At 55.2% G+C, this 23,407-nt stretch overlaps 1 protein-coding gene across 18 annotated transcripts in view; it reads left to right on the top strand.

Annotated features, from left to right (window-relative positions):
- The first annotated feature begins 225 nt into the window (after positions 1-225).
- Positions 226-23,407, top strand: part of DGKZ (diacylglycerol kinase zeta) — a 42,449-nt gene continuing 19,267 nt past the window's right edge. For 12 of the 18 annotated variants that reach the window (XM_036859440.1, XM_036859441.1, XM_036859459.1 and 9 more), the window contains exon 1: positions 9,757-9,947. In XM_036859440.1, the coding sequence (XP_036715335.1) occupies positions 9,772-9,947 (176 nt within the window). In that variant the 5' untranslated portion in view covers positions 9,757-9,771. Of the gene's footprint in view, positions 775-9,756; positions 9,948-11,898; positions 12,215-23,407 lie in introns of those variants that run through there. The other 6 variants (XM_036859454.1, XM_036859456.1, XM_036859448.1 and 3 more) reach the window with 5 other exon arrangements.

Consider the following 23,407-nt stretch of genomic DNA (forward strand, 5'->3'; position numbering starts at 1 on the left):
GGTGATTGGCCGCTGCCGAGCTGCAGGGTACAGGGGAGGGGGCGCAGGGGTGGGCTTTGGCGGGTGCCCAGGGCTGGGTTCGTGCCCGCCGCCAGCTGGGCCGGGCTCGCTCCTCCGGTGCCCGAGCCGGGCTGGCTGGGCGGGGCGGCGCCCTCCCCACCGGACCCGCGGGCTGGCGGGTGTCTCTAAGGTGACACTCCGGTGCGCGGCAGCGGCGGTGGCTGCAGGCGCGCGCTCACCGCCCGGGCTCGGGCTCCGCTCAGGCTCCGGCTTCAGCCGTCCGGGGGGGCGCCCCAGCGCTCACCACGCAGCACCCCGACACCCACCAAGACCCCCTCCCGAGGGGCCGTGGAAGATCCCCGCCGGCCTTTCCGAGGCGCAGCGCCCAGCAGCTGCCGCTCCCGTCGTCTGAGCCCCGGCGTCGGGAGGGACGTGCGGGACCCGGCGCCTCCCTCCCTCTCCGCCTCGCGTTCCCGGGCCCAGGAGGAAGGGAGACTGAACTTGAGCAGGGAACCCCGAAAGGCCGCAGGAGCCGCGAGAAGAGGGCGGCCGCAGGATGGCCGAGGGGCCGGGCGGCGGAGGGCCCCGCGGGGACGGGGCTGGCGGCGGCTGCCGCGCAGCCGAGGAGGAGGTGGTGCGGCGGCGCTGCCGGCGGGGGGCGGAGGCCGAGGTCTCGCAGCAGCAGTGGCTCGAGGCGCCCCGGGGCATGGCCGCTGGACCCCCGGTGGAGGAGCGGTTCCGCCAGATGCACCTACGAAAGCAGGTGTCTTACAGGTAAGAATGCGGGCAGAGGGGAGCCCAGCGCCTGGGACCACTCCCCTTTTCAGTCAGCAGTCATTGAGCGCCTGCGGCTTGCCTGACACTGCTCTAGGCCCTGGGGATTCAGAAATGACTACCAAGGGGTCTCTGCCTTCTGTGTCCAAGGGGGAGCTTCTGGGACCCTTTCTCTAATGAACACTGAAAGCCCTATTCATTCAACGTGAAATTACTGATGCCCACTGCGTGCCAGGCATGGTACTGGGCGCTGAGGGGAAAAAGAACCAAGACATGATCCTTACGAACCTCTATCTGCTGGGGAGAGCCAGGAGATGCCCCTGGCTCTTCTTCTAGGGGAAAGAGGGACCCCCTACTCATTCACTAGGCCTTACTTGAGCTTTCCTGTCGGCTGACCCTGTGCTAGGCACTGGCCTGTGGAAGTGACCAAAATGATGCTCGCTGCCACCATGGCTGAGACCCTGCTGCCTAGAGAGGGGGAAGGAATCCCCTCCTGGACCCCTCTGCCCAAGCAGACCTTCACCGGCATCCCAGTGGCAGACTGAAACTTGCACTCCCACCCGAATCTTCTTTAACGTCTTCTGCCTGTGAAAGATTCCCAGCCTCCCAGGTCCCACCACCTATGCCCAGAGGAATCAGCTGGAGTGGGCCCCAGAGACCGCTTTTATGATTTGGGATGGGGTGGGGGAGGACTGCCCCTCAGTAAGGGTGCATACGTTACACAGAGGAGGGATCTGAGGAGAGGGGTGGGGGCAGGGCAGGGGCGGCCCTCGCCATCCTCTTCCTCTCCCAGGCCACAGCCTCAACCAGGACTTGCTGCCCCTCTAAAGCCCCTGGCCCAGAGTGACCTCTGGAGGGTCCAGCAGGGACATCGAGGTGTCTGCAGTCCTTGAAACCATCGGCCTGGTTAGAGAGGACAAATTTTCTGTTTACAACCCCGAGGACTTGGGATGTGTCTGAGGCTGCCCTGCTACGTGGGGCTTCTGGGAGGGTGTTTCCTAAAACTGACCCAGTCCTGGGAGCTTGAAGGACCCCAGTATTCTTAATGGCTATGAGACTGTCGGGCCTCCATCACTTGGGGGGAAGATGAGAGAGAACAGGAGGGGACTTTTCCACCATCATGAAGTGAGACGCTCGGAATAAATGGGCAGGAGGTTACGTTCCCATGGGCCCTACCTTCACTGTCTGGGGCCTATGAGGAACCGGGAGTACACTGGGCTACATTACTGAGTTCTTCTAGAGCACCGTGCTGAGAGAAGGGCGTCGTCTGTCCCCTAGCCGCAGAGAGAAGGGCCCGTGAAAGTGCCCGGGGGGAGGAGAGAGTACAAAGAGACTGATGGGTGATGGGGCATAGAATGAAAGAAATATTAGTCTGGGAGCCAGGAGGCCTGGCTTGTATTCTCACTCTGCCAATGACTTGTGTGTCCTTGAGCTAGACAATCTCTCTTTCTCTCTGGGCCTCATTTCTTCACCTATGACATAAGAGGGTGACCCAAGGTCAGAAACAAAGAGCATCTGGAGCTGAAAAGGAAGCCAGAGTGCCAGAGTGGGGTAGAGGCTTAGAGGGATGGGGGCAGAAAATAATCAAAAGGCTGAGATAGAAGATGCTGTGTGCGCACACTCACACGCACATGCACACTCACACACACGCACACTCAGAGATAGCCACAAGGGCTGGGATTCCCCCAGGGTGGTTCCTGAATGGAGGCCCCTCCACAGCCCAAACTTGAGGCCTCTAGTCACTAAGGATGCAGGGTCACCAAGCTGTGGCTCCTCTCTGGCTGTGAAAAGATCAGGAGACCTCCGGGTCACCTGTGTGAGGGCTGCAGAAGAAGCACCAGGGCGGGTGCCAGCTGTCACCCCTGGACAGATCAAGTGAGGCACCTCCTCATACCTTGCGGTTAGGCCAGAAGCCCCATCTTAGGACCAGAGCAGGACAGAGCATCAGGTCAAGAAGAGCACCCTGGGTAGAGGGGAGAGGAAGCCCTGGGAAAGAGACAGAGCCCTGGGCTGCCCAAGGGACCCCAGTGGAATGACTCAGCCCTCCCCTGTGGCTGCCATCCTAAACAGCCTTGTGACCAATGCTGCTCTTCCTCGTACAGGCCGCTGGGGGCTGGCAAGAGCCAGGCCCACGGTGGCCCTTTCCACATCCTCTGCCTGCCACAGTTCCACGCAGCTCTGGCTTGCAACTAAACCTCCCACTCCGCTGTGGGGAGTTGCTAAGAAAAGCAGTTGAAAGCCGTTCACAGAGAGAAAAGGCTTTTAGACAGAAATGTGGGGGCAAAAAAATCTGAGGGCGAGGGGTGGCAGCAGAAGCGGGATTGGGGCCTGGCTGCCTCTGACGTGAGTGAGGATGGGGGTTTTCAGCAGCACAGTAGGAGCTTTTAGGGACGTGGAGGTTTCTGGGAAATAGGTTCCCTTCACCCCACAGCTCTGGTGTGGGCTGGAAGCAGCCCTGGCAGCTGTTTTAGGGGGATGGAGAGTTGGCAGGTCTCTGCCAGTGGAAACTCTCAGGGAGAGGGAAGTGGGAGGACATCTTGTGTCTGCATCTGGGCCTGAGGAAAACTCCCAGACACTCAAGGAAGTCCTAAATGCTCAGGGCTGGGCTCAAGAGACCACTGGAGGGTGGCCTCCAGCCTGGGAGAAGCCAGGGGTACAAGGGACACTGGATTTGGTCTAAAAGGAGCAGTCAGAAGATGCAGAACTTGAACCTCTGGAGATAAGCCCAGTGGTTCTCAAACCAGATCAGCTGAGGATCTCTTTTAAATTCATTTCTAAAGCCCTTCCTGGAGATCCTGATACAGAGAGTCTGGGATTGGGCCTGGGCATGCCAACTTTTAAAAACCTCCCCAGGTAATTTTGATAGTCAAGTAGGTTCAGAAACCACTGACTTCACCTGCGGAGAAGCTGGAGGAGAGAGAGCAAGGGTAAAATGTGAGCTGGATCACTGGGGTGTGGCTGGTAGGGGGCTTCCCTGTCCTGGGTGCTTTTGTGGCCCTAGAAAGACCTTGAAGGAGGACCAGCACCCGTCTGGAGCTCTGACCCTGGGCCAGACACTGTATGAGATGGAAGCATGAGATAACATTCTTCTCTCAACGAAAGTATGATTCGGTCCAGGGCCAGACAGTAAATATTTCCAGCTTTGCAGGTCACACGGTCTCTGTCACTCTGCTCTGCCGTCGTAGTGTGCAAAAGCAGCCACAGACAATATGGAAACCAATAAGCGTGACTGGACTCCAGTAAAACTTTATTTATAGACACTGAACTTTAAATTTCATATCATTTCTACTGTCACAAATATTCTTTTGCTTTTTTCCAACCATTTAAAATTGTAAAGACCATTCTTAGCTCACAGCCATACAAAATCAGGCAGCAGGCCAGATGTAGCCCATTGGCCATAGTTTGCCAACCCCTGAACCAGCAGATGGGACGGGACAAACACATGGGAAAGACAGTTGATGGTGGGCATTAGGAATTAACACGGGCATTGGGCAAAGTGGCACATGCGTTGTACTGAAAGAGGCAGTGCAATGCACATGCATGCAGTCTTCAGGGTCAGAGAAACCTGGGTTCGAATTCCAGCTCTGCCCCTTCCTAGCTGGGTAAATCACTTTCACCTCTGACCCCATTTCCTCTATGGAAAATGGGAACAATAATACCTGTACAAGAGGGTGGCTGGCAAGATGAAAGAAGATAAGAGATGTAAAGTTCCTGACTTGTAACGTGGGTGAGACACAAGTTAGATCTTCTGCCCTCTATAGCTGGACCTCCTTGTGGGTTGGGGCCGGGGAGAGGTTCAGGAAGGCCCCTGCACGAGGTTCGCCCTGAGTGATGGATGGCTGGTGAGATCCGGGAGTGGCAGAGTTTAACAAAGGGTAAGAGCAAGGGCTGAGCCTGTGTGCACGTCCCAGGCTGCAATCCTCCCCCTGCCCCCTCCACCCCCACGGAGGGGCTGGGGGGAAGCGACTGGGGGTGCCAGCTGGCAGGGGAGGGTGCCCCCTGCTGTGGGCATGGGACTGTGGGTACCAAGCTCCTCGAGGGAGGGGCACCTGATCCAACTCTCCCTGCTGCTATTTACCAGAAGCTAAAAATAACCAAAGAGTGACAGGGAGATGGGGCCGATTTGTAATTTAAATAGCAACGGGATAAAGCAAGGAGCTGCAAGAGATCACATTCTGTCCTGAATTTAAAATGCAAAAACCGGGGGCAGAGAGTGGAGCTGGAGCTGGAGGAGGGGGCCCGCTGCCAGAGGAAGCCGGAAGCCGGGGGTCTATCGTTCTCCTTCCTTTGGGAAGGGTGCGGGCCCAGGCCCAGCCCGGAACTCCTTCCTCCCCTCAGGGACCCAAGGTTCTTGCTGACTCGTGAGTCAAAGGCCAGGAAGGCTGTGCCTAGAGGTGGGGCCAGGCTTATGTGAAGGCGGCGTTGTAGGGTTGGGATTCCAGAAGGAGGGTCTTATCTGAGCCTATTTTAGCCCAGGGTGCTTGAGACAGGCCCCCTCAGCATCTCATGCCCCCCACCTCCTGCACCAGGGGACATAAGTCCTTTGGGCCTTTTGGAGGGGAGCTGGGAGGACCAGTTCCAGCAGAGGCACTTGAACAGGTTCTTCTCTGCTGTGCTGCTAAAAAGACATCAGGAAGCCTGGGTTGGAGTCTCATTTTTGCTTCAGTTGGTGCCATTTCAGAGCAGGGCATACAGAGAAGCCCCCAAGGATCCAGGTCCCAAGGACAAGGGTTAGCACAGGCTAAGGAAGACCTGTCTTTAAGGATGCACAAAGTGGGTAGGGAAAGCACCGGGAACAGATCTGGTTTCTGCTGGGCCCCAGTGTGCTTAACCAGTGTTCTTGGCCTACAGGTGTTTGGGGAAGGAAGACTCATCTGGACTCATAGAGTAGGGGGGGATTTGAGGATCACTGGGCAGCATCTTACAGATGAGAAACTGAGCCTCAGAGAAGTTAAGCAATTTGCTAAGATCCCACAGTCAGTAACTTGTAGAGCCAGGATCCAGACTCAGATCAGCTTCACTCCAAACCCGTTGTCAGGCTTTCAAGGGCCTGGACGTTCATCCTTAAGGCTCTCTTCTTTTGGCGCTGTACTAAGTGCACATATCCCTGGGAGGGGTAATAGCAAAGGAGTGTGAGGGCTGGAAGGTGGTTCTGCAATCAGGGCTTGTGATCCAACAGATGGGGGTGGGAGGCTTGAAGGGCAGGAGACCTGCTGATCTTGCCCTGGGAGCTTGGTGCTGCAGTCCAGGCCGGAAGCAGCAGGAAGCTCCTCAGGGCAGATCTAGCTGACCCCGAGCAAGGGGACAGACACCCAAGCTCCTCTCCCCTCCAGCTTGGGGACCTGGAAGGTGCCAAAGGCAGTTTCCAAGAGCGATCGTGGTTTGAGGCACCACGCTTGACTGCGGAGCTGCCTGTGCTGTACCCACAGCTCTCTTGCCCCAGTGGGAAAGGGTCCCCAGCCCCTCCTCCAGATTTCCTCCCACACGTGACTTTAATGAGGCTACCCAGAAGGAGCCTAATCAAATTTCCATCTGTCACTAGCCAGCAGCACCTGCAACCCAGCTCAGGTACATCTGTCTCCTCTGTGGGGGTAGAGGCCCAGAACCTGGGCAGGGGCCAAGATCAGCAGGTGCTTTTAGGCTCTAGGTTGCTCCCAAGGGCTCCCAGCAGGTACCTGGATCACAGGCTTAGCTGCTGGGAAGGGACATGGGCTCCAGAAGTCCCTCATGTCTCACCACAGTCACTCATGCAAATGGGAAGCCAGCTTCCCTCCCTCTGCTCCACTTGTTGGACAGCTATATTCAGCTCATTTCGACTTCCATACAAAGTTACTAAGCACATTCTGTGCACCCAGCACAGAGCTAGGAGCTACACTGGGTTCAAGAATCTTGTAAGGAGACAAGACTAATATGCATAAAAGGTCACATAATAGAGGAATATTTGGGGGGAACAAAGGTGAGTGTCAGAGACACATCAGTGGGATGGGAGTGCTGGCTCTGGAGCAGCATTCGACACTTAAGTAGGTATTGATATTTATAAAATATTGGTCATATGAATGAATGAGTGAGTGAAAACCTGGAGATCAGGGAAGGAGATTCAAATGAAACTGTCAGAGCTAGACAAGATCTTAGAAATCATCTGATCCAACCCAGAGATGTTAAGTGATTTGCCCAGCATCACACAGCAAGGGCTGGGGTTTGAACCAACTCTTTCCACCTTCCCACTTTTGCTCTTGGGGCTGGGGTTTTGAAAGATGGAGATTTTGATTGGCCAAGCTTTATGGGCAGACAGGGCAAGGAGAGCAGCATAAGCAGAATGAAATGGCAGGGGTGAGGGCAGCATGTTAAAAGAAGTGTGAAGAAAGAGGGAAGAAATGTTTACTGAGTACTTACTGTGAGGCAGGCACCAGCATGGTGTGAGCTGAGAGAAAATCTCTGCATGGAAAGCTTGGACGAAGAGGCAAAAAAGAAAGGAACCAGAACACAAGGAGTCTTGAAGGTCAGGCCAAGGAGGTTGGCTTGGCTGGTTTTGAGAGCAGTGGCTGTCCAGATGGTGGGTTAAGTGTTCGGTGCCCTGGTACATTTCTTTTCCCCAGCTCCCACTTGCTCATCCAGGCCACAGAAAGTAGAACACATCACCCTCTGGGGCCTCAAAAAAGCCCAGAATAATTTTCTTACCCAGATTCCTCTTCCTGTGTGTATCTGGGTGGATTCTGAGGGGTCCCCAGCTCCCCAGTGCTGGCACACGTTGTCCTAGGAACTGCCGAGGGCATCCTCCCCAGCCCTGTGCACCTGTCCCTTCCAGGCTTGTCCTCCCCACCCCACCTGCAAAGTACTGACAGCTTCAGTGAGTACAAGCCCAAGGGGACCGTGGTCCCACAGCTAGGACTGCTCTGCCTCTCAGAGCCTCCAGCCTGCCCAGCTTCCCCTCCAGGCGTCACATTTCCTGCTCTCTGCTACTCCAGGGCTGCCAGAAGCCTCAGACTGAAAACAAGCCCAGCCCCATTTCCTCTGTTTAACTGTTCAAGCTACTTGCAGAATCCCTGGGAGAGGAGGACAGGGCCCTGTAACAGCCTCCTTCTAGAATAGACCTTGGCCTGGCTGGCAGAGTCTCTGCTGGGCCACAGCACACAGGACCTGCCTTGAGGCAGGGTGATGGGCTGGGGGGCAGAGCCACTGGGAAAGGGGGTGCCAAGCTTCAGCAGCATCACCTGGCTATGTCCCCAATCCTAGAGGGGCAATAGGATGTCTTATTTACGGGCACAGACTCTGGGGTGAAATTCTTATTTCTACCACTTACAGGCTGGGTAACCTTGGACAAATGAGCTTAGCTGCTCTGTGCCTCAGTTTCTCCATCTGTAAAAGGAGAAAAATAACAAGATCTATGTCATAGGATTGTCACAAGAATTCAAAGGTTTCTGGCACAGAAATGTCCAAGAAATATTAGCTATTTTTTATTATTACCAAGTATTAATTAGTCATGACATAGCATGATTTATTAAGCAAATAGTTATTGAGAAATATTATGTTCCAGTCATGAGGGACACAAAGGTGATTACAGCACCAGATGGAGGTTTCTAAGGGCTGGGATGGCATTGTGTACATTCCTGTGTCTGCAGGTTCTGTAGCGTAAACGTTTATTGAACTGAACTGAACTGACACCCTTTCTGTCCTCGAGAAATTTACAATCTTTCTGGGGTAACAAACACATACAGAGCTAAAGAACTAATTATAGAGCAGCATGATTAAAGAGTGCTTAAGGAAGGTATGATTTCCATCCCAGAGCCAACCCTAATAATAAAGAGCGAGTGTATGCCTTACTATTTATTTACCAAATCCTCACGATGGCCTCAAAGTCCACCCGGTGTGGCCTTTTTGCTATTCTTTAGACACATCAAGTACATTCCTACTCAAAGGGCCTTTGCTCTTACTGTTCCTTCCACCTGGACTGCTGTTCTCCCAGATTGTCACATAATTTGCTCTCTCAATTCATTCGGGGCTGTTCTCACATGTCACCTCAGGAGGCCTTCCCCAGTCTCCCTAACCTAAGTAACATCGCCGTCATCATCCTCTTCCCCCTTCGCCTTGGCTTTATTTTTCTCTATAGCTCATCTCATCTCATTACCAGACATTATTTCATATATTATTTGTTTAGAATAGAATCTAAGCAACATAATGTTAGAGCGCTGGTTCCTTGCACACTGCTATCTAGTCTGATACAGTGCCTGATGCACAGATAGAAGGCACTCAATAAATATTTATTGAATGAATTCATTTGTAAACCCTTTCGCTTCTCATTTAATCCTCCTAAAACTCCACAAGCTCAGTTATTACTATTGCCCCCTTCCATGTTACAGATGAGAAAACTGAGGCTCAGAAAGGCTCCTTGACACACATATTCACCAGTTTATCTGTTTATAGCCTACCTTATTCCAAAAAGGATTTCAGGTGACCTGGAGAGGTAAACCTCTCTGACCTGATCCAGGGTGCACAGCTGGTAAGTGGCAGAAACAGGACGTGCGCCCACATCTTCTAGCTCCATTCTGGTTACTCTCTCCACTCCGCCACTGTCCGTGTGTTAGACGGTGTGGTGCTCACAGAGCTGAGAGGAGAGAGAGCTGTGTGTGGGCTGGGCACGGTCCCAGTGCACCCAGAGGTTGTGAGGAAGCAGGAGACCTCAGCAGGACCAAGAGGTGAAGATCGGAGCAGTTAGGTGGAGAGGAAGGCCAGACTAGGGCCCAGGTTCAGATTCCAGCCTGGGCAGGCCTGCTGGCTGCCTGGCAGCCTCTGACTTGGTGCTGTCTCCTGGCTGCCAGGCTGGGCTTGTCCTCACCTGCCTCTTGCCTTCCGGGGCAGCTCCTCTTCCTATCCAGCCTCCTGCCCTGGCCAGCGGAAGGCGCCTATGAGGCCTATGGTCCTCGACGGGGCAGCCGGCCGGCCTCTCGCAGGGCCCCCTGGTCAGGAAGTGCCGAAAGAGGAAGAGAGTCGCCGGGCAGGATGAGCACACTGGGGGCCGGCCACAGTACCGGGGGAGGCTGCGATGAGGCTGCAGCTCTGGGCCCCGCGGAGGTTCTGGAGACAGAAGAAGGAGAGCGGCCCGGGGCACTGAGGCAGATGTGGCGCTACCGCTCCTGGGACGTGCCACAGATCCCAGCTGAGGCCCCCCAGTCACAGTAGGTACTTGGGTGGCCAGAGAATGGGCACGGGGACCTCTGGCCCTCAGTCCCTCCATGAGTCTTTTATCTGGGGTTGGGGGGTGACAGAAGTGGGGCTACGCCCCTCCCTGTGTCCAGTGGCTCTGCAGAGGCACAGAAAAGGGCAAAGGGGTTCTTGGCAGGATGAGAGGAGCCCTGATGTTTGAATTGCTGGGGGCAGTGTGGTGGGGCCTGAGCTTGCAGAAGGCTAAGAGTCGAGGGAACTAACCGCGGGGGGGTCTGGGCAGAGAAGTCCCCACAGGAGTGTGGCATTGGGTGCCTTGTGCAGACTCAGCGGGGTCTTCAGTAGCCTCTGGTCTCCTCCCTCAGAGCTTGGTGTCAGAAGCATTGGGAAACTTTCCCAGAGGGACCCACGCACCCCAGGAAGACCGTGTCCGGCCCACTTGCAGATTTCACTACCACCCTGGCACCTGCAGCTGGTGGGAGGGCTGGTGCCCCATTCCCCTGGTCTCTAGGCCCAGAGGAAACTTGAAGGAAGCTGGGAGAAGGTTCTGAGCTTCTGGATGCTGGCGATTTTTTAAAACGGCAGGCTTGCCCACATGTCACAGCTCCCAGCACTGGCTATGTGTGGCAGGCTGAGGCTGGAAAAGGGGCTGCCAGACCCCAGAGAGGGTGAAAGTGAAGTGACACAGGATATGGCTTTGCAGAGAGGAGTGCTAACAGGAACAGCAGGCAGCTGATATGGGCATCAGGGTGGCAGGGTTTGGAGGGAGAAGACCATACTCTCCAGCTTCCTGGCCTCCTTTTGTCAGCCCTGCAGGGGCTATCAGAGGCTGCCCCCAAGCTGCTGATTCCCAAGCATGTGTACTGTCTGTGCCACCACAGGTGACTGCTCTGATTCCACTTGCTGTCCTCCTCTCTTGAGGGGGACAACCTTTGCTGCCCATGGGGGTGTGTTTGTGTGTGGCTGCGAGGTATATTTCTGGGTGGGTGAGGTATATCTAAGAGGGATGTGGCAACATGTAGCCGTTGTCCTGGGTTATATTTGGGTATAGGAGAAAGACGTATATGTTCACTGAGGGCATGGATGTTGGGGAATGAGAGTGTGGTCCTTGCTTCTGTGTATGTATTTATGAGTGTGTAAGAGGTGGGCAGGTGATTCCTGTAGTGTAAGAGATTTACAGGTTCTGTTGGATATTGTGTTGGGAAAGTGCTATGTGTTAGGAGTGTGAAAGGATTAGAAACAGCTTTGGATTTAGAAAGATGAATTTGAATGAGAAACGTGTTGTTGGTGTGTGTGAGGGTCACTAAGTGACTTTGGTCCTGGTATACATTTCTGAGTGTGAGAGGCTGGTGTGGGAAGTGTTAGTTTGTGTAATGAGTGAGCATAATTGTGTGTGAGAGGCGTGTCTGTTCTGTGCGTATGGGGAGCAATTGTGTGACTTTTGTTCCCGAGGGCGTGATTTGGGAGAGCGAAGCGGGTAGGGGTGGAGATTGTATGAGTGGCTGTGACGGGCACAGGGTGTGCGAGAGAGGTGTCTATTCCTTATAGATGTGGGAGGGGAGGTGGTGATAGCCACCCTCGCGAGTGTTCACTTGTGAGTATGTAGGTTGTTTGGTGCGGGGAGACGGAGCTAACAGGAAGAAAAAAAAGGTTGCGTGTGCCTGCGTGCGCGCGGGGCGGCTGTGTCGGGCTGGAGATTCTATTCCCATCCGGGAGGCGGACCAGCTGGGGTTGTGGGCGGGGCTCAGTTGCCCCGCCCCTCTCGACCCCCGCCCCCTCTGGCGGCCCAGGCGGGTTGCGGCTCGGCCGGCGGCCGGCAGAGGGCGCGGCGGGCCGATGCCACCGCGTAGCCGAGGGGGCGTGCTCGGCGGCGGGCAGGCAGAGGCCCGGCCAGCTATGCGGGGTCCTGCGGCCGCAGCTGGCGGCACTTCCTGGAGCGGCGGCGGCGGCTGCTTCCCCAGCACCTGGGCGTGGAGTGCGGGGGCGCGCGGCGCGGGGCGGGCGGAGCGAGCGCGCGCCATGGCCGCGGCGGGCGGCGAGGAGCCGGCGTGCTAAGCCCCGGCCGCCGGCCCGGCATGGGCGTCTTCCGCGGGCCCGCCGCCGGCCGGGGCTAGGGCCGGATGGAGCCGCGGGACGGCAGCCCCGAGGCCCGGAGCAGCGACTCCGAGTCGGCCTCCGCCTCGTCCAGCGGCTGCGAGCGCGACGCCGGTCCCGAGCCGGACAAGGCGCCCCGGCGTCTCAGCAAGCGGCGTTTCCCAGGGCTGCGTCTCTTCGGGCACAGGTGAGCGCGGCGGCGGCGGCGGGAGGCATCCCTCGGCCACCTGGTACTGACACCGAGCGGGGTGTCCCCGGGCACCGGCGATCCGGGCTGTCTTGGCGTTGGCTCTGCGTGGGGGTCATCCCCCAGCATCCGGGCACTGGCACCGAGTGGGGGTCATTCCCTGGCACCGGCAGCTTAGCGCGCCTCCTCTGTGGTACCGAGGCAGGGGCGGTTTCCAACTCTCCAGCAGGGAGACAGAATCACCTAACCCCCTGGCACCAGCAGGTAGGGCCCCCATGACTGGTCACGATCCCCTTCTTGGCACTGATGGAACAGGGCCCCCTCTGAGCCTCCTGGCCCCAGGGAGGTGGGCGGTCACGTCGCCACTCTGGTCCTCGGTGTGGCCGCGTTGCCTACCGCCACTGCGTGACCTCCGCAGAACATGGCCTCGTTGATACTACTGTGATGACCCATGCCTGTCCCGGAGCACTGGTCACAGACTTAATCGCTCAGCATTTTCAGCTTCTCCTTGGGCTTGGGGGTTCCTGGCCACCTGTTTTACACTGCTCTTAATTAGCAGGGAGACCTCAACCTCTGCTCTGCTAGGCAGTAGGCATATCTCCCCCTACCCCCGTCTAGCCCTGCTGGGAAAGGGATGGGGTGCTGACTCTTCAAGCTCTATCTTGGCCTCTCCCCCAGCACACCAAATGTCACTGTCTTGTGCCTGTGACAGGGCTTTGACCAGGACTCTGGTGAGGAACTGTGGGGAGGGTGTGGAAAGATTGAGTGCAGGCAACCCGTGGCATGTGTGCTGGTGTCGGCTGGGAGCTGCTTCCTGCCAGTGCAGCTCTGGTGGAAGTTGAGGGGAGATGGAGCCTCATGAGGACTCCACCTGGCTCCCTGGGCTTCTCCCTGACTTACCCTGTCCTTCTGCAGTGGCCACGGAGCTTGCAGCCAATCAGCTCAGGACCCCAGAGCCAACTCAGACTGGACTCTGACCACTTGGAGTCTGCCCAGGGCCTCCCTCTCACTTTTCTTCAGTTGTCCAGGCTTCATGGCAATTGGCCCCCCGAGCTTTGCCCTGTCCCTTCCCAGGGTTGACCTTACCCACCAATAACATGGGTAGTTTTTTTCTGTACAAGTTGGCATCCCTGTAATGCTGACCTGTGCCCTCTGCCTGCCCTACCCTAAGCAGGGCCCTGCTCTTTGTGCCTGCACTGTGTTGCCGTGCACAAAGATCTGGATCCTCACACTGGCAGATGGAGCTCTGTAGGCCCTTGTGAAACCAGGCAGGCTTCAATGCCACATAAAACGGGGCAGGGAACAAAGCTTCTCGTACCTCTGTTTTGTCACCCACAGCCCTGCATGCCGGAGCAGTTTACACCCAGCTCTGCAGGATGTAGCCTCCAGTGTTCACAGGCTTGTGAGGGGGAGGGAGGGGCTCCGCCAGAGGCTTCCTGTCCCTGCCCACAGGGTACCAAGTGTTGAGCTCTTCTGACCTCTGGCTGTTGCCCCTTGTGAAGGGCACAGGTTTGTGCATGTAACAGTGAACCTCAGACACATTCAGGAGGAAGGATAAGAAGTAAGAGAACAGCAAGTACCTTTACATAATTCTCTAAAATAATCAGGACAGATGTTATTTCTCCATTTTTATAGACGAGAAGAACACAGGCTCAAAGAGATGAGTAGTTTGCCCAGAGTCACGTAGCAAGTAAGAGGCAGAGATAGAGTTTGAACTCTAGTCTGATTCCAAAACCCACATCCTTTTCTCTATACCAGGTTCCCAAACAGAACATCACAGTGACCTCGGGTGCTTTAGGAACCACAGATTCCTAGATCTTACCCTTGGCATGTCTGACTCATCAGGTCTGGAGATGGGGCTGGGCATCTTTTTTTTTTTTAATTTATTTTTGGCTGCGTTGGGTCTTCGTTGCTGCACGCAGGCTTTCTCTAGTTGCGGCGAGCTGGAGCTACTCTTCTTTGCAGTGCGCGGGCTTCTCATTGCGGTGGCTTCTCTTGTTGCGGAGCACAGGCTCTAGGCACGCGGGCTTCAGTAGTTGTGGCACGTGGGCTCAGTAGTTGTGGCTCGCGGGCTCTAGAGTTCAGACTCGGTAGTTGTGGCGCACGGGCTTAGTTGCTCCGCAGCATGTGGGATCTTCCCTGACCAGGGCTCGAACCCATGTCCCCTGCATTGGCAGGCAGATTCTTAACTGCTGCGCCACCAGGAAAGCCCCTTTTTTTAAAAAAAATTATTTTATTTTTGGCTGCGTTGGGTCTTCGTTGCTGCGCACGGGCTTTCTCTAGTTACGCCGAGTGGGGGCTACTCTTCGTTGCGGTGCGCAGGCTTCTCATTGCGGTGGCTTTTCTTGTGGCGGAGCATGGGCTCTAGGCGCACAGGCCTCAGTAGCTTTGGCTCTCAGGCTCAGTAGTTGTGGCTTGCAGGCTCTAGAGCACAGGCTCAGTAGTTGTGGTGCACTGGCTTAGTTGCTCCACGGCATGTGGGATCTTCCCAGACCATGGCTCGAACCCATGTCCCCTGCACTGGCAGGCAGATTCTTAACCACTGCACCACCAGGGACGTCCCGGGGCTGGGCATTTTATAAAGCTTCCCAAGTGTTTCTAAGGTGCTACCAAGTTTGAGAACCACAGTATTACATTCACTCTGGGGATGGTAGGTGATCTGACAGGATGCCTTAATGAGAAGAAAATCAAACAGCACCTCCGGAAGTGTGTAAGGAGTCTCCCCTGCACAGTTGCATTGTGTTGGGGCATTGGGGCACACAGAAATGAATGCATTTGGAAAACCCAGTAGAGTCAGGGAGAGGGCAGTGGGGTAAAGACTTCCCCCTGACAAGCCTGGGCGTTTGGAGAATCAGATGTCCACGGGGCTGACCTGCCTCCCCTTGCTTTGACTGGAGGCTGGGGGGAGAGATATTTGGAATAGTGCACCGCCTTGGCACCGTCCCTTTAACGCTGTTTACTTGGTCCTGCCACCTTTGCGGGTTGCCAATCTCAAAACTCCCCAGTGCCCCAGCTGAACCTAGCCCTCCGTCTTTCCCCAGGCTCCAAGCTCATTCTCAGCCGGGCTCTTGCTGCTCATTGGGCATCCACCCTCTGAATTACCCCCTTCCTGCTCCCCTCCCCTTCTCCCCACCCCCCCACCCCCCACGCCATACACACTTCAGGCCTTGGGGCTGAGGGACCTGCAAGGCGAACAGACAGTGGATGGAAGGGAAGATAACAAATAGGTTGGTGGTGGCTGCGGAAGCTGTATTGAGACTCCTGCATTCGGATCTTGGCTCAATGGTAGAGTTCTAGAATCAACTAGCACTCTCTGCTGTGGGCTTGGGAGGTGTAGTGATGGTACATGGGCCACATGTTTGCCATCCCTGGTCTGGTAGAACGGTCTGTGAATGGCAGCCTCTTTGGCATCTTCCTTAAAGAGGCTTTTTCTTAAAGCCCACTGCAGCCTCCCACATCTGGTTCACCCTCTGGACTCTGGGGAGCAGTTTGCCATCTCCCCTTTTTCATTTCGCCCAGGAAGGCACACGGCTGAGCCGTGCTCCTCCCCAGCTCCATTCCACCTCGCCTGTCCTTGCTGGGAAGCATCAGCCACTCCCACATGAGGAGGTATAGGTTCTGCCCTCCCCAGGGCATCTGGGTTTTCCTCTGTCCTTACCGTTCAGATTCTATTGGCCTTGAGGGGTGGTCAGTCAGAAGTGAGAGGGAAGTTGACTCTGCCTCCTCCTCTTCCTCTTCCAGGGCCCACCTGGAGAGGACCCCCTCATCCTCTGGCCCTGTCCGAGCAGCCTGAGCCGGGCAGGTCACGCAGCTTGTGGGTTAACTGCTTTTGCACCCCAGGGGGCATCAGAAATTACCTGGCACTTCACACATCTAGACGGAAGGCACCTCAGCCTGCAGAGCCCCTGGGAGCCTGAGCGTTGGCTCTGCCACCTCTGCCATTCATTAGTGCTTAAAGTCATTCATTCCTAGAGGGCAGAAAACGCACCTGTGGGACAGGTTTGAGACAGTAGGTCCCATTTAGAGGTGATGCCACGCAGGGCCAGGTGAGCGTGGTCCTGAAGTCCAGGATGGCGGAGCGTGCCCGCCGGGCAGCCTGAGCAGAAGCAGCGCCAGTTTGGGTTGATTTTGCAGTGATCGGGAAGGGGCGTGTTGAGGACTGCCTCACGTTCAGAGGCAAGAACCTGGGCTGCGGTGCTGGGATGTCTGGGAGCAAAAGGTGCCTCTCTGAGTGGTTTGTCTTGCTCAGGCTAATTCTGGGAGCTGCCCAGGTGGCCAAGGGAGGCAGGTGTAGGCCAGAGTCCCTGGGTTCCCGCAGGTTTGGGAAGAAAAAGGGGCCTCGGTGACTGAGCCGTGCATCGGCTCACCTCGCTCTGCCTGTTCCCCACGCGACATCGTGTGCCAGTGTGGAGCCAGCCAGGCCGGGACGTGGGGTGGGAGCCCGCGGTCTTCCCTCTGCTGCCACACACCCGCCAGCGGCTCTGGCTTACAGGCCAGGGGAGGGGGCGGGCAGCTCGTCATATTTTCTCCGTGCCGTCCTCCGAAAATGTCAAGTCTCAGGATGCGGAGCCGCCCGGGACTCTCAGTTGGCAAAAGAGAGCACGAGAGTGGGTGTCCTCCCAGGCAAGGACGGAGGAAGGGCTGAGTGACCCTGGGAGAGGGAGAAACAGGCCTGCCTCTGCCGCTTCCTAGAGCCCTCTCCAGAATTCACCAGTCGCCCCCCGAGCAGAGGGGGAGCCAAGTGGGCATGCTGGCCCCGAGGCTTGGCCTGTGCTGGTCCCTAGGAGAAGCAGAGGTTGGGTCCCTGTCCCCCAACAAAGGCGAGAGAGCTTCCAGGTCCAGGAGCTGACTGGAAACTTGCCCTGCAGTGTCGCTAGAGCGACACAAGGGGGCGACAGCTGCCACGGTGGGGCTGTGACGGGGGAGAGCCCCTTTGCTGCCATCCGTCCACTTGTACCACAGGCCTGCTGTGGGTGGACCCACACAGACCCCCGCTGCTGAGCTACCTGATACTCTGGCTGCGGCAGAAGGTGGGCTGGGCGTGAGCTGCCACATCACCTGGCCCGACCCCTCCCCCTCTCTGAAAATTGAGGTCCAGTGCGTTGACCTTGACTGGGCTGAGGTCTCACAGCTAACTAAGGGTTATCTGGGACTTCAGTGCCAGTCCCCTAATTCCAGGAGCGTGTCAGTTTGTACCACATCACAGGACCCCAAAGGCTTCCCTGCTTTCTGAGAAATCCTCATCCGGCACCTTCCGACCTGCCCTCCGCCTCCCCTCCCCCCTGCCGCCCCCTGAGTAATTCTCTGGGTCGGCATGGGGGGACGGGGCAGCATGGGCAGGAGGGGGCAAGCCCTGCACCTGCATCCAGGCTCACCGTCTCCCCTCACTCCTGGGCAAGACTAGCAGGGTGCACCTCTGGGTGATGCCAGGCGCTCATTTCTTGCCCCCCTGGACTGCTTCCTCTGTGCTTCATACGTGGGAGCCCCTGATGCCCTTAGGATATCGTCCTCACATAGGGCTGCCGTGTGGCTTCCCACCCCACGGTTCTCAGCACCGGGCCTGCCTGGCACTCCAGTCACAGGTGGGAGTCTTGGAAGGCAGTTTCAGGTGGAAGAGGGCAGGCCAGAGCCGTGACCAGAGGCCCTTGAGGAGCTATCATTCTGCCGTCTTTCCTCGTCTGCCCCCTTCCTCAGCTGAGACACCAGAGGCATGGTTAGGTGGTGCAGAGCAGGTTTGATGAGACCAAGGGCTCTGTGGCCCAGGTAGAGGCAGGAGAGGCTGAGGAGATGAGCACTCCCACCTGCCAGCCCTCTGACACTCATCCGGACGCAGGGGACGTGCCAGCTCATCTTCCTCTGGCCATTAACGGTTGCCAGAAGCTTGTAAATCCATCAATTTCATGTAATCCTCTGAACAACCTTGTAGTTGATTTTATTCCCATTTTACAGATGAGACACCAAGGCTCAGCGAGGTCAGGGGCCTGGCCCAGGATCATGCAGCTTACGCTGGAGCCCAAACCCAAGTATCTTTTCATAACACCAGGCTGCCCTACTTACTAGCACTCCTTTCTTCTATTCTTTTATTTTCCCATCACCAAACTGGTAGAGCCTAAGAAGGGGTTTAAGTGCTTGAACCCCTTGAAATTGAGAGATCTTTGTCTTGTGTGGGAGTAGAGTGAGGCCCTTGAAATGATCTGTGCCCCAACCCCAAGGGAGAACTGCCACCAGGATCCTAGCCTCAGGGGGAGCAAGGCTGAGCGGTGGCGGGGTGGTGGGGGGAAGACCCTTGGGTAGGGAGACTCGGGTTGTAAGGAGGATGTCATGTGGCTCCCTGGCTGGATCTGGAGTGGAGGAGCAAGCCTGGGACCTTTCATCTTGCTTTCAAAGTGCAGGGAGCAGACGACTCAAGGCATGTGTTCATAGGAGCTCCAGATATCACCCTGGAGTCAGTGGGTGGCCTGTGGCCTGGGGAGAGGTGTTAAGGAGGAGAGCACAGCGCACCAGGCCTCACGGTGAGAGGTCTGAAGAGAGAGGGAGGGCCCCCGAGCTCTCTCCCTCCACTGTAGAGACCTCCCCGCCGCTTGCACCTGGCCTAGCGCCAGTTCAGAGCTCCCACATAGAGGCCTCTCCCCTGCCAGGGCTGAACCAAAATAGCTGTCTAGGAGCCTGGGCCTGCACCGCCCACGCCGCAGCATCGCGCGGGTTAGCAGCTTGCCTGTCTCTCCGCCCCCCTTCCCCAGCTTGCTGACATTTTACTGGGGCGGGGGTGGTTGTGAAAGGGGGCCCTAGCCCACGCAGACACCCCACTGACGCAACCTGTCAGCCACTTGCCCTCCTCTGAAAGGCATCCTTTCGGGTGAGACCTTCCTTCCGGCTCCACAGATATGGGGTTCCTACCAGGAGACAGTGTAAGGAATACCTGGGGCTCCATGCCACTGCTGAAATCCACCCATGGAAGACCCAGGGCAACCCCCAGAAGCTGTTCTCCCTCTGGGGGGCCTTTTTTTTTTTTTTAATACTTAAAAATCTTTTGAAAAGCATTAAGTATTTGCCATGAGGAAAGTATACAGAATAACGTTAACACCTACCACTTAGCTTGGTCAGATCTTACCATTATGCCATATTTGCCTTAGACAGAGATGGAGGCCTCTTGTCTCCCTCCCCAGAAGAAACGACGATCCTGATTTGGGTGTTTATATTCTCGTGCCTGTTTTAAGATTTTTTTTTTCCTATGTACGTATGCATCCATAGCAACACACAGTACTGTTTTTTTTTTTTTTAAAGAGATTTTAAATTTATTTTATTTATTTATTTATGGCTGTGTTGGGTCTTCGTTTCTGTGCGAGAGCTTTCTCTAGTTGCGGTGAGCGGGGGCCACTCTTCATCGCGGTGCGCGGGCCTCTCACTATCGCGGCCTCTCTCGTTGCGGAGCACAAGCTCCAGACGCGCAGGCTCAGTAACTGTGGCTCACAGGCCTAGTTGCTCCGCGGCATGTGGGATCTTCCCAGACCAGGGCTCGAACCCGTGTCCCCTGCATTGGCAGGCAGATTCTCAACCACTGCACCACCAGGGAAGCCCCACAGTACTGTTTTGTATGGCTTTGCCCTTGAGTTAAATGGTGTATTGTACGTATTCTGAATTTAGGTTTTCCCCTCCATGTTGTTTTAGAGATTTAATTGTCTTGAAACATGAGCACTAGTGTGGAGCCATTTTAACTGCCATATACCATTCCTTTTTGTAACTGTTGACGGACATTTAGGTTGTTGGTAGTTTTTTTGCCGTTGCAAGTAATCCTTCAGAGACTGTGCTGGGACACGGCTCCTCGTGTGTTCTGTCCACCAGTGCGTGGTTACAGAGCAGTGTATCTTCAGCTTAGATAGTTGTAGGCAAATTGTGCACCAAAGTGGTTGTCCTAATTTTTAGGCCTCTGGAGTTATTTTTCTGTCTTTAAAGTTTTAGTAAACCGAGGAATGGGTTACCATGAACGCTTTCTCTTTCAAGGCTGCAATATCCCATGAGGAAGACAAGGTGGTATTATCCCCATTAATCCGATGAGGAAATTGAGGCCCAGCCAGGGTAAGAGACTCAGCTTGAGGTTGCATAGCCGGTCAGAGGACCTTTGAGTCCAAATCCTCGGAAAGCACCTTTGACCCCTGTGACCTCTCAGGGAGATTGGAGGCACATTTTCTGTCTTCGAGGCAGGAAAAAAAAAAACCCTGTGTGGAGTGCATGAAGCTTGGGAGGCCGAGTGGGGCCCTGGGGGCTGACAGCTGATTCTAAGAAGATCTAGTAGATGGAGGAGGGAGCAACTTGGTCAGAAGAGTCAGAGGGGGAGTTAAATTTTGAATGAGGGATAAGGGGGAATGCTGCTCCCGGCAGATGGGGAATGGGAGCCTGCTGCAGACACAGGAGAAGGCAACAAGAGGGACCAGTCACAAGAGAAGAGGGACGTGGGGGCCAGCAGGGGCTTCGTAACGCTCCCAACAAGGTGTTGGGAGACTCAGAGGGAGACATATCGGCATTCCCATCAGGGATCGATTTCACTATGTGCCTCTGAGACACAGGAGCTCAGCCCACACCAGCAATTTGTCCACCCAAGGCTGGCAGGAAGGCCTCCAGAACTGGCCAGCCACTGGGTCACTGCGCTGGCCCAAAGCCCTTTGCTCTCAGCGTGATCCTTGAGGCTGAGCCTGGGCCATTCACTTTTCCCTCCATTCACTCTTCAAACCACATCCAGCACTTCTAGACCCTGGGGATGCAATTACGAGTAACACATGGTCCCAGGGGCGCACGGTCTGGTAGGGGATACCAAGCTGCAAACCAGCGCTGATGGCCCAGAACAACCAAGAGAGGGCCTGAGTGTGGGAGCAGCTAACGCCCGGGAGAGGAGGCTGGGGAGAACTTTCCAGCAGAGCCGATATCTGAGCGAGCTCTGAAAAGATGAGAGGAAAAAGATGAAGGAGCGTTCACTGAGCAGAAGAAGAGATGGTGTTCCAGGCAGAGAGACTGTCAGGTGCCACGCACACAGGCAGGAAGAGGCCCCTGTGCATTGCTTGACAGGAGCATCTAGAGGTAGAGTGAGGGGTTGAGAGCATAGACCCGGAGCAGACTCCTAGGTTGGAATCCCAGCTCTGCCACTTACTAGCTGCGTGATCACAAGCAAGTTGTTTAATCTCTTTGTGCCTCGGTTTTCTGATGTGTAAAATGGGGATAATACTACTATTACTTTTTATGAAATGAAACGAGTTAGTATTTGTAAAACACTTAGGACGGTGTCTGGCACAGAGTGAGTTATGTATTTGTCAAGTAAAATGTAAAAAGTATGAAAGCGAGATGGGAGAGGAGGCCGAGAAGCCTGTTGACTGCCAGGCCCAGGTCTTTGCATTCTGTTCCCTGACAGTAGAGAGCCATTGAAGGATACATGGACACTTAAGGATGAACTCTGGTGGCAGTGGGAGGATGGTTTGGAGGGGAGGCTCTAAAGGCATGAGTCAGTCATTAATTCCACAAACATTTCTCCAGGGCCTACCAGGAGCCAGACCCTGAGACAGGGACTCAGGATAGAAGGAGAGAGAGACTGGGGATGTTTCAGCAAGGAGCTCAGAGCTGGGGTCCTGCCCTGCCCCCCCCCCCCCCCCCCCGCCCCGGCATCTGAGGCAGCCACTCCTCTCCCCTCCTTGCCCACATCTTCACCTTGTGACTTCATGTCACCAAACCCTGTTGCCAGGTTTCATAAGGAAAGCCTTGGAGAACGTGGAGTGGGCAGTGGCACCCAGCCCGGAAAGGAGCCTCAGCTGTCACTCTCTGGGTCCTCTGGAGAGGAGAGGAAGGCAACTGCTAAAAGAAAGGCTGCTGCCATCCCCCTGTGCCCAGCAAAGAGAAGTAGCCTGGGCCTTGTGGTCAGCCCTCGGGTGCGGTACCCGAGGTGGAGGAAGCCCTTCTCTCCCCCTTACGGCTCTGGTCCCTCCCCGACGGAATTCCGTGTTCCTTCCTCCTCAGCCGATCAGCAGTAAACACTGGACTCACTGCCAGACACCGTGCTGGGCTGCCCAGATGCACTAGATCTGGCCCCTGGCCCACCAGGAGCTCGTCTGGTGGGTGGGAGGAACGAGGCATATGGACTTGAGAGAATCAGGACTTCCAGGGGTCCCATGGCAGAGGAGCCAGATGGGTGGTGTGGAGTCATCAGTGGGAGTGAGGTACTGTTGGCTGGGGCAGCTGTGAGCAGGTGGGATTTTGATACGAGGTGAGGAAGGAGGCCGGTATTCCAGGCAGAAGGTCTGCCATGTGCAAGGGCACAGCAGTGAGCTTGGGCTCAGCCAGATTAGGGGGCAGAGAATAAGTTGCGTTGGTTAGCACCAAGGGTTGTATGAAGGCATAGGAAGCTGAGTTAGTGCCACATTGCAGAAGCCACGTTTGCTAGGCTAGAGGATTTAGAATTCATTCTAAATCAGTGGTTCCCAAAGTATGGTCCTGGGGTTGCCCTTGACCCTTTCAGGGGATGGTTGAGGTCAAAACTGTTTTCGTAATAATACTTTCAGAGCTGCCCTAGTTTGTGTCCTTCTCACTGTGTTGATATTTGTACTCATTGTGTAAAAGCAACGGTGGGTAAAACTACTGGAGCCTTGGCACAGACAAAGGCAGTGGCCCCAACATAAACTTGTAGCCATTGTATTCTTCACACTCACAACAACAAAAATGCAGTAAATATATTAATCTTCTAAAGCCTAGATCCTTGAGTATACTTTTTTAAAAGTTCTGTGTGAAGAAATGTGAAATATACATACGGCACTTTTGCTGCAAACCAAACTATGATGGCTGTCTTGAAAAAGCACTTTTGTGACTGAGTTGCGAGCCCTACTCGTCACTTTTTTTTTTTTTTTTAAGGAACACCATTTAAACTTGAAAGAATACCTGAGGACAGACAGAACTCTTCAGATTTGGATATTTAGCAGACGTTTTCTCAAAAATGAAGTGAGCTTGTCACTTCAAAAACAGTATCAGTATTTGTTGCTATTGATAAAATTTGTTGCTATTGATAAAATTTGAGTGAAAATTAGAATTTCGGAAACTTTGTTCCAGTGTGTGGAGATCTGCCTAACTCAGTAAACCAATATTTTCCAATGACCTATGCTTGATGTTTCAAAATTCAGAATGCAAGACAGACCAGTGAAAAGTTCAGATTCCACGTAG

The sequence above is a fragment of the Balaenoptera musculus genome, chromosome 8 (genome assembly GCF_009873245.2).
Source record: "Balaenoptera musculus isolate JJ_BM4_2016_0621 chromosome 8, mBalMus1.pri.v3, whole genome shotgun sequence".
NCBI classification, from domain to species: domain Eukaryota; kingdom Metazoa; phylum Chordata; class Mammalia; order Artiodactyla; family Balaenopteridae; genus Balaenoptera; species Balaenoptera musculus.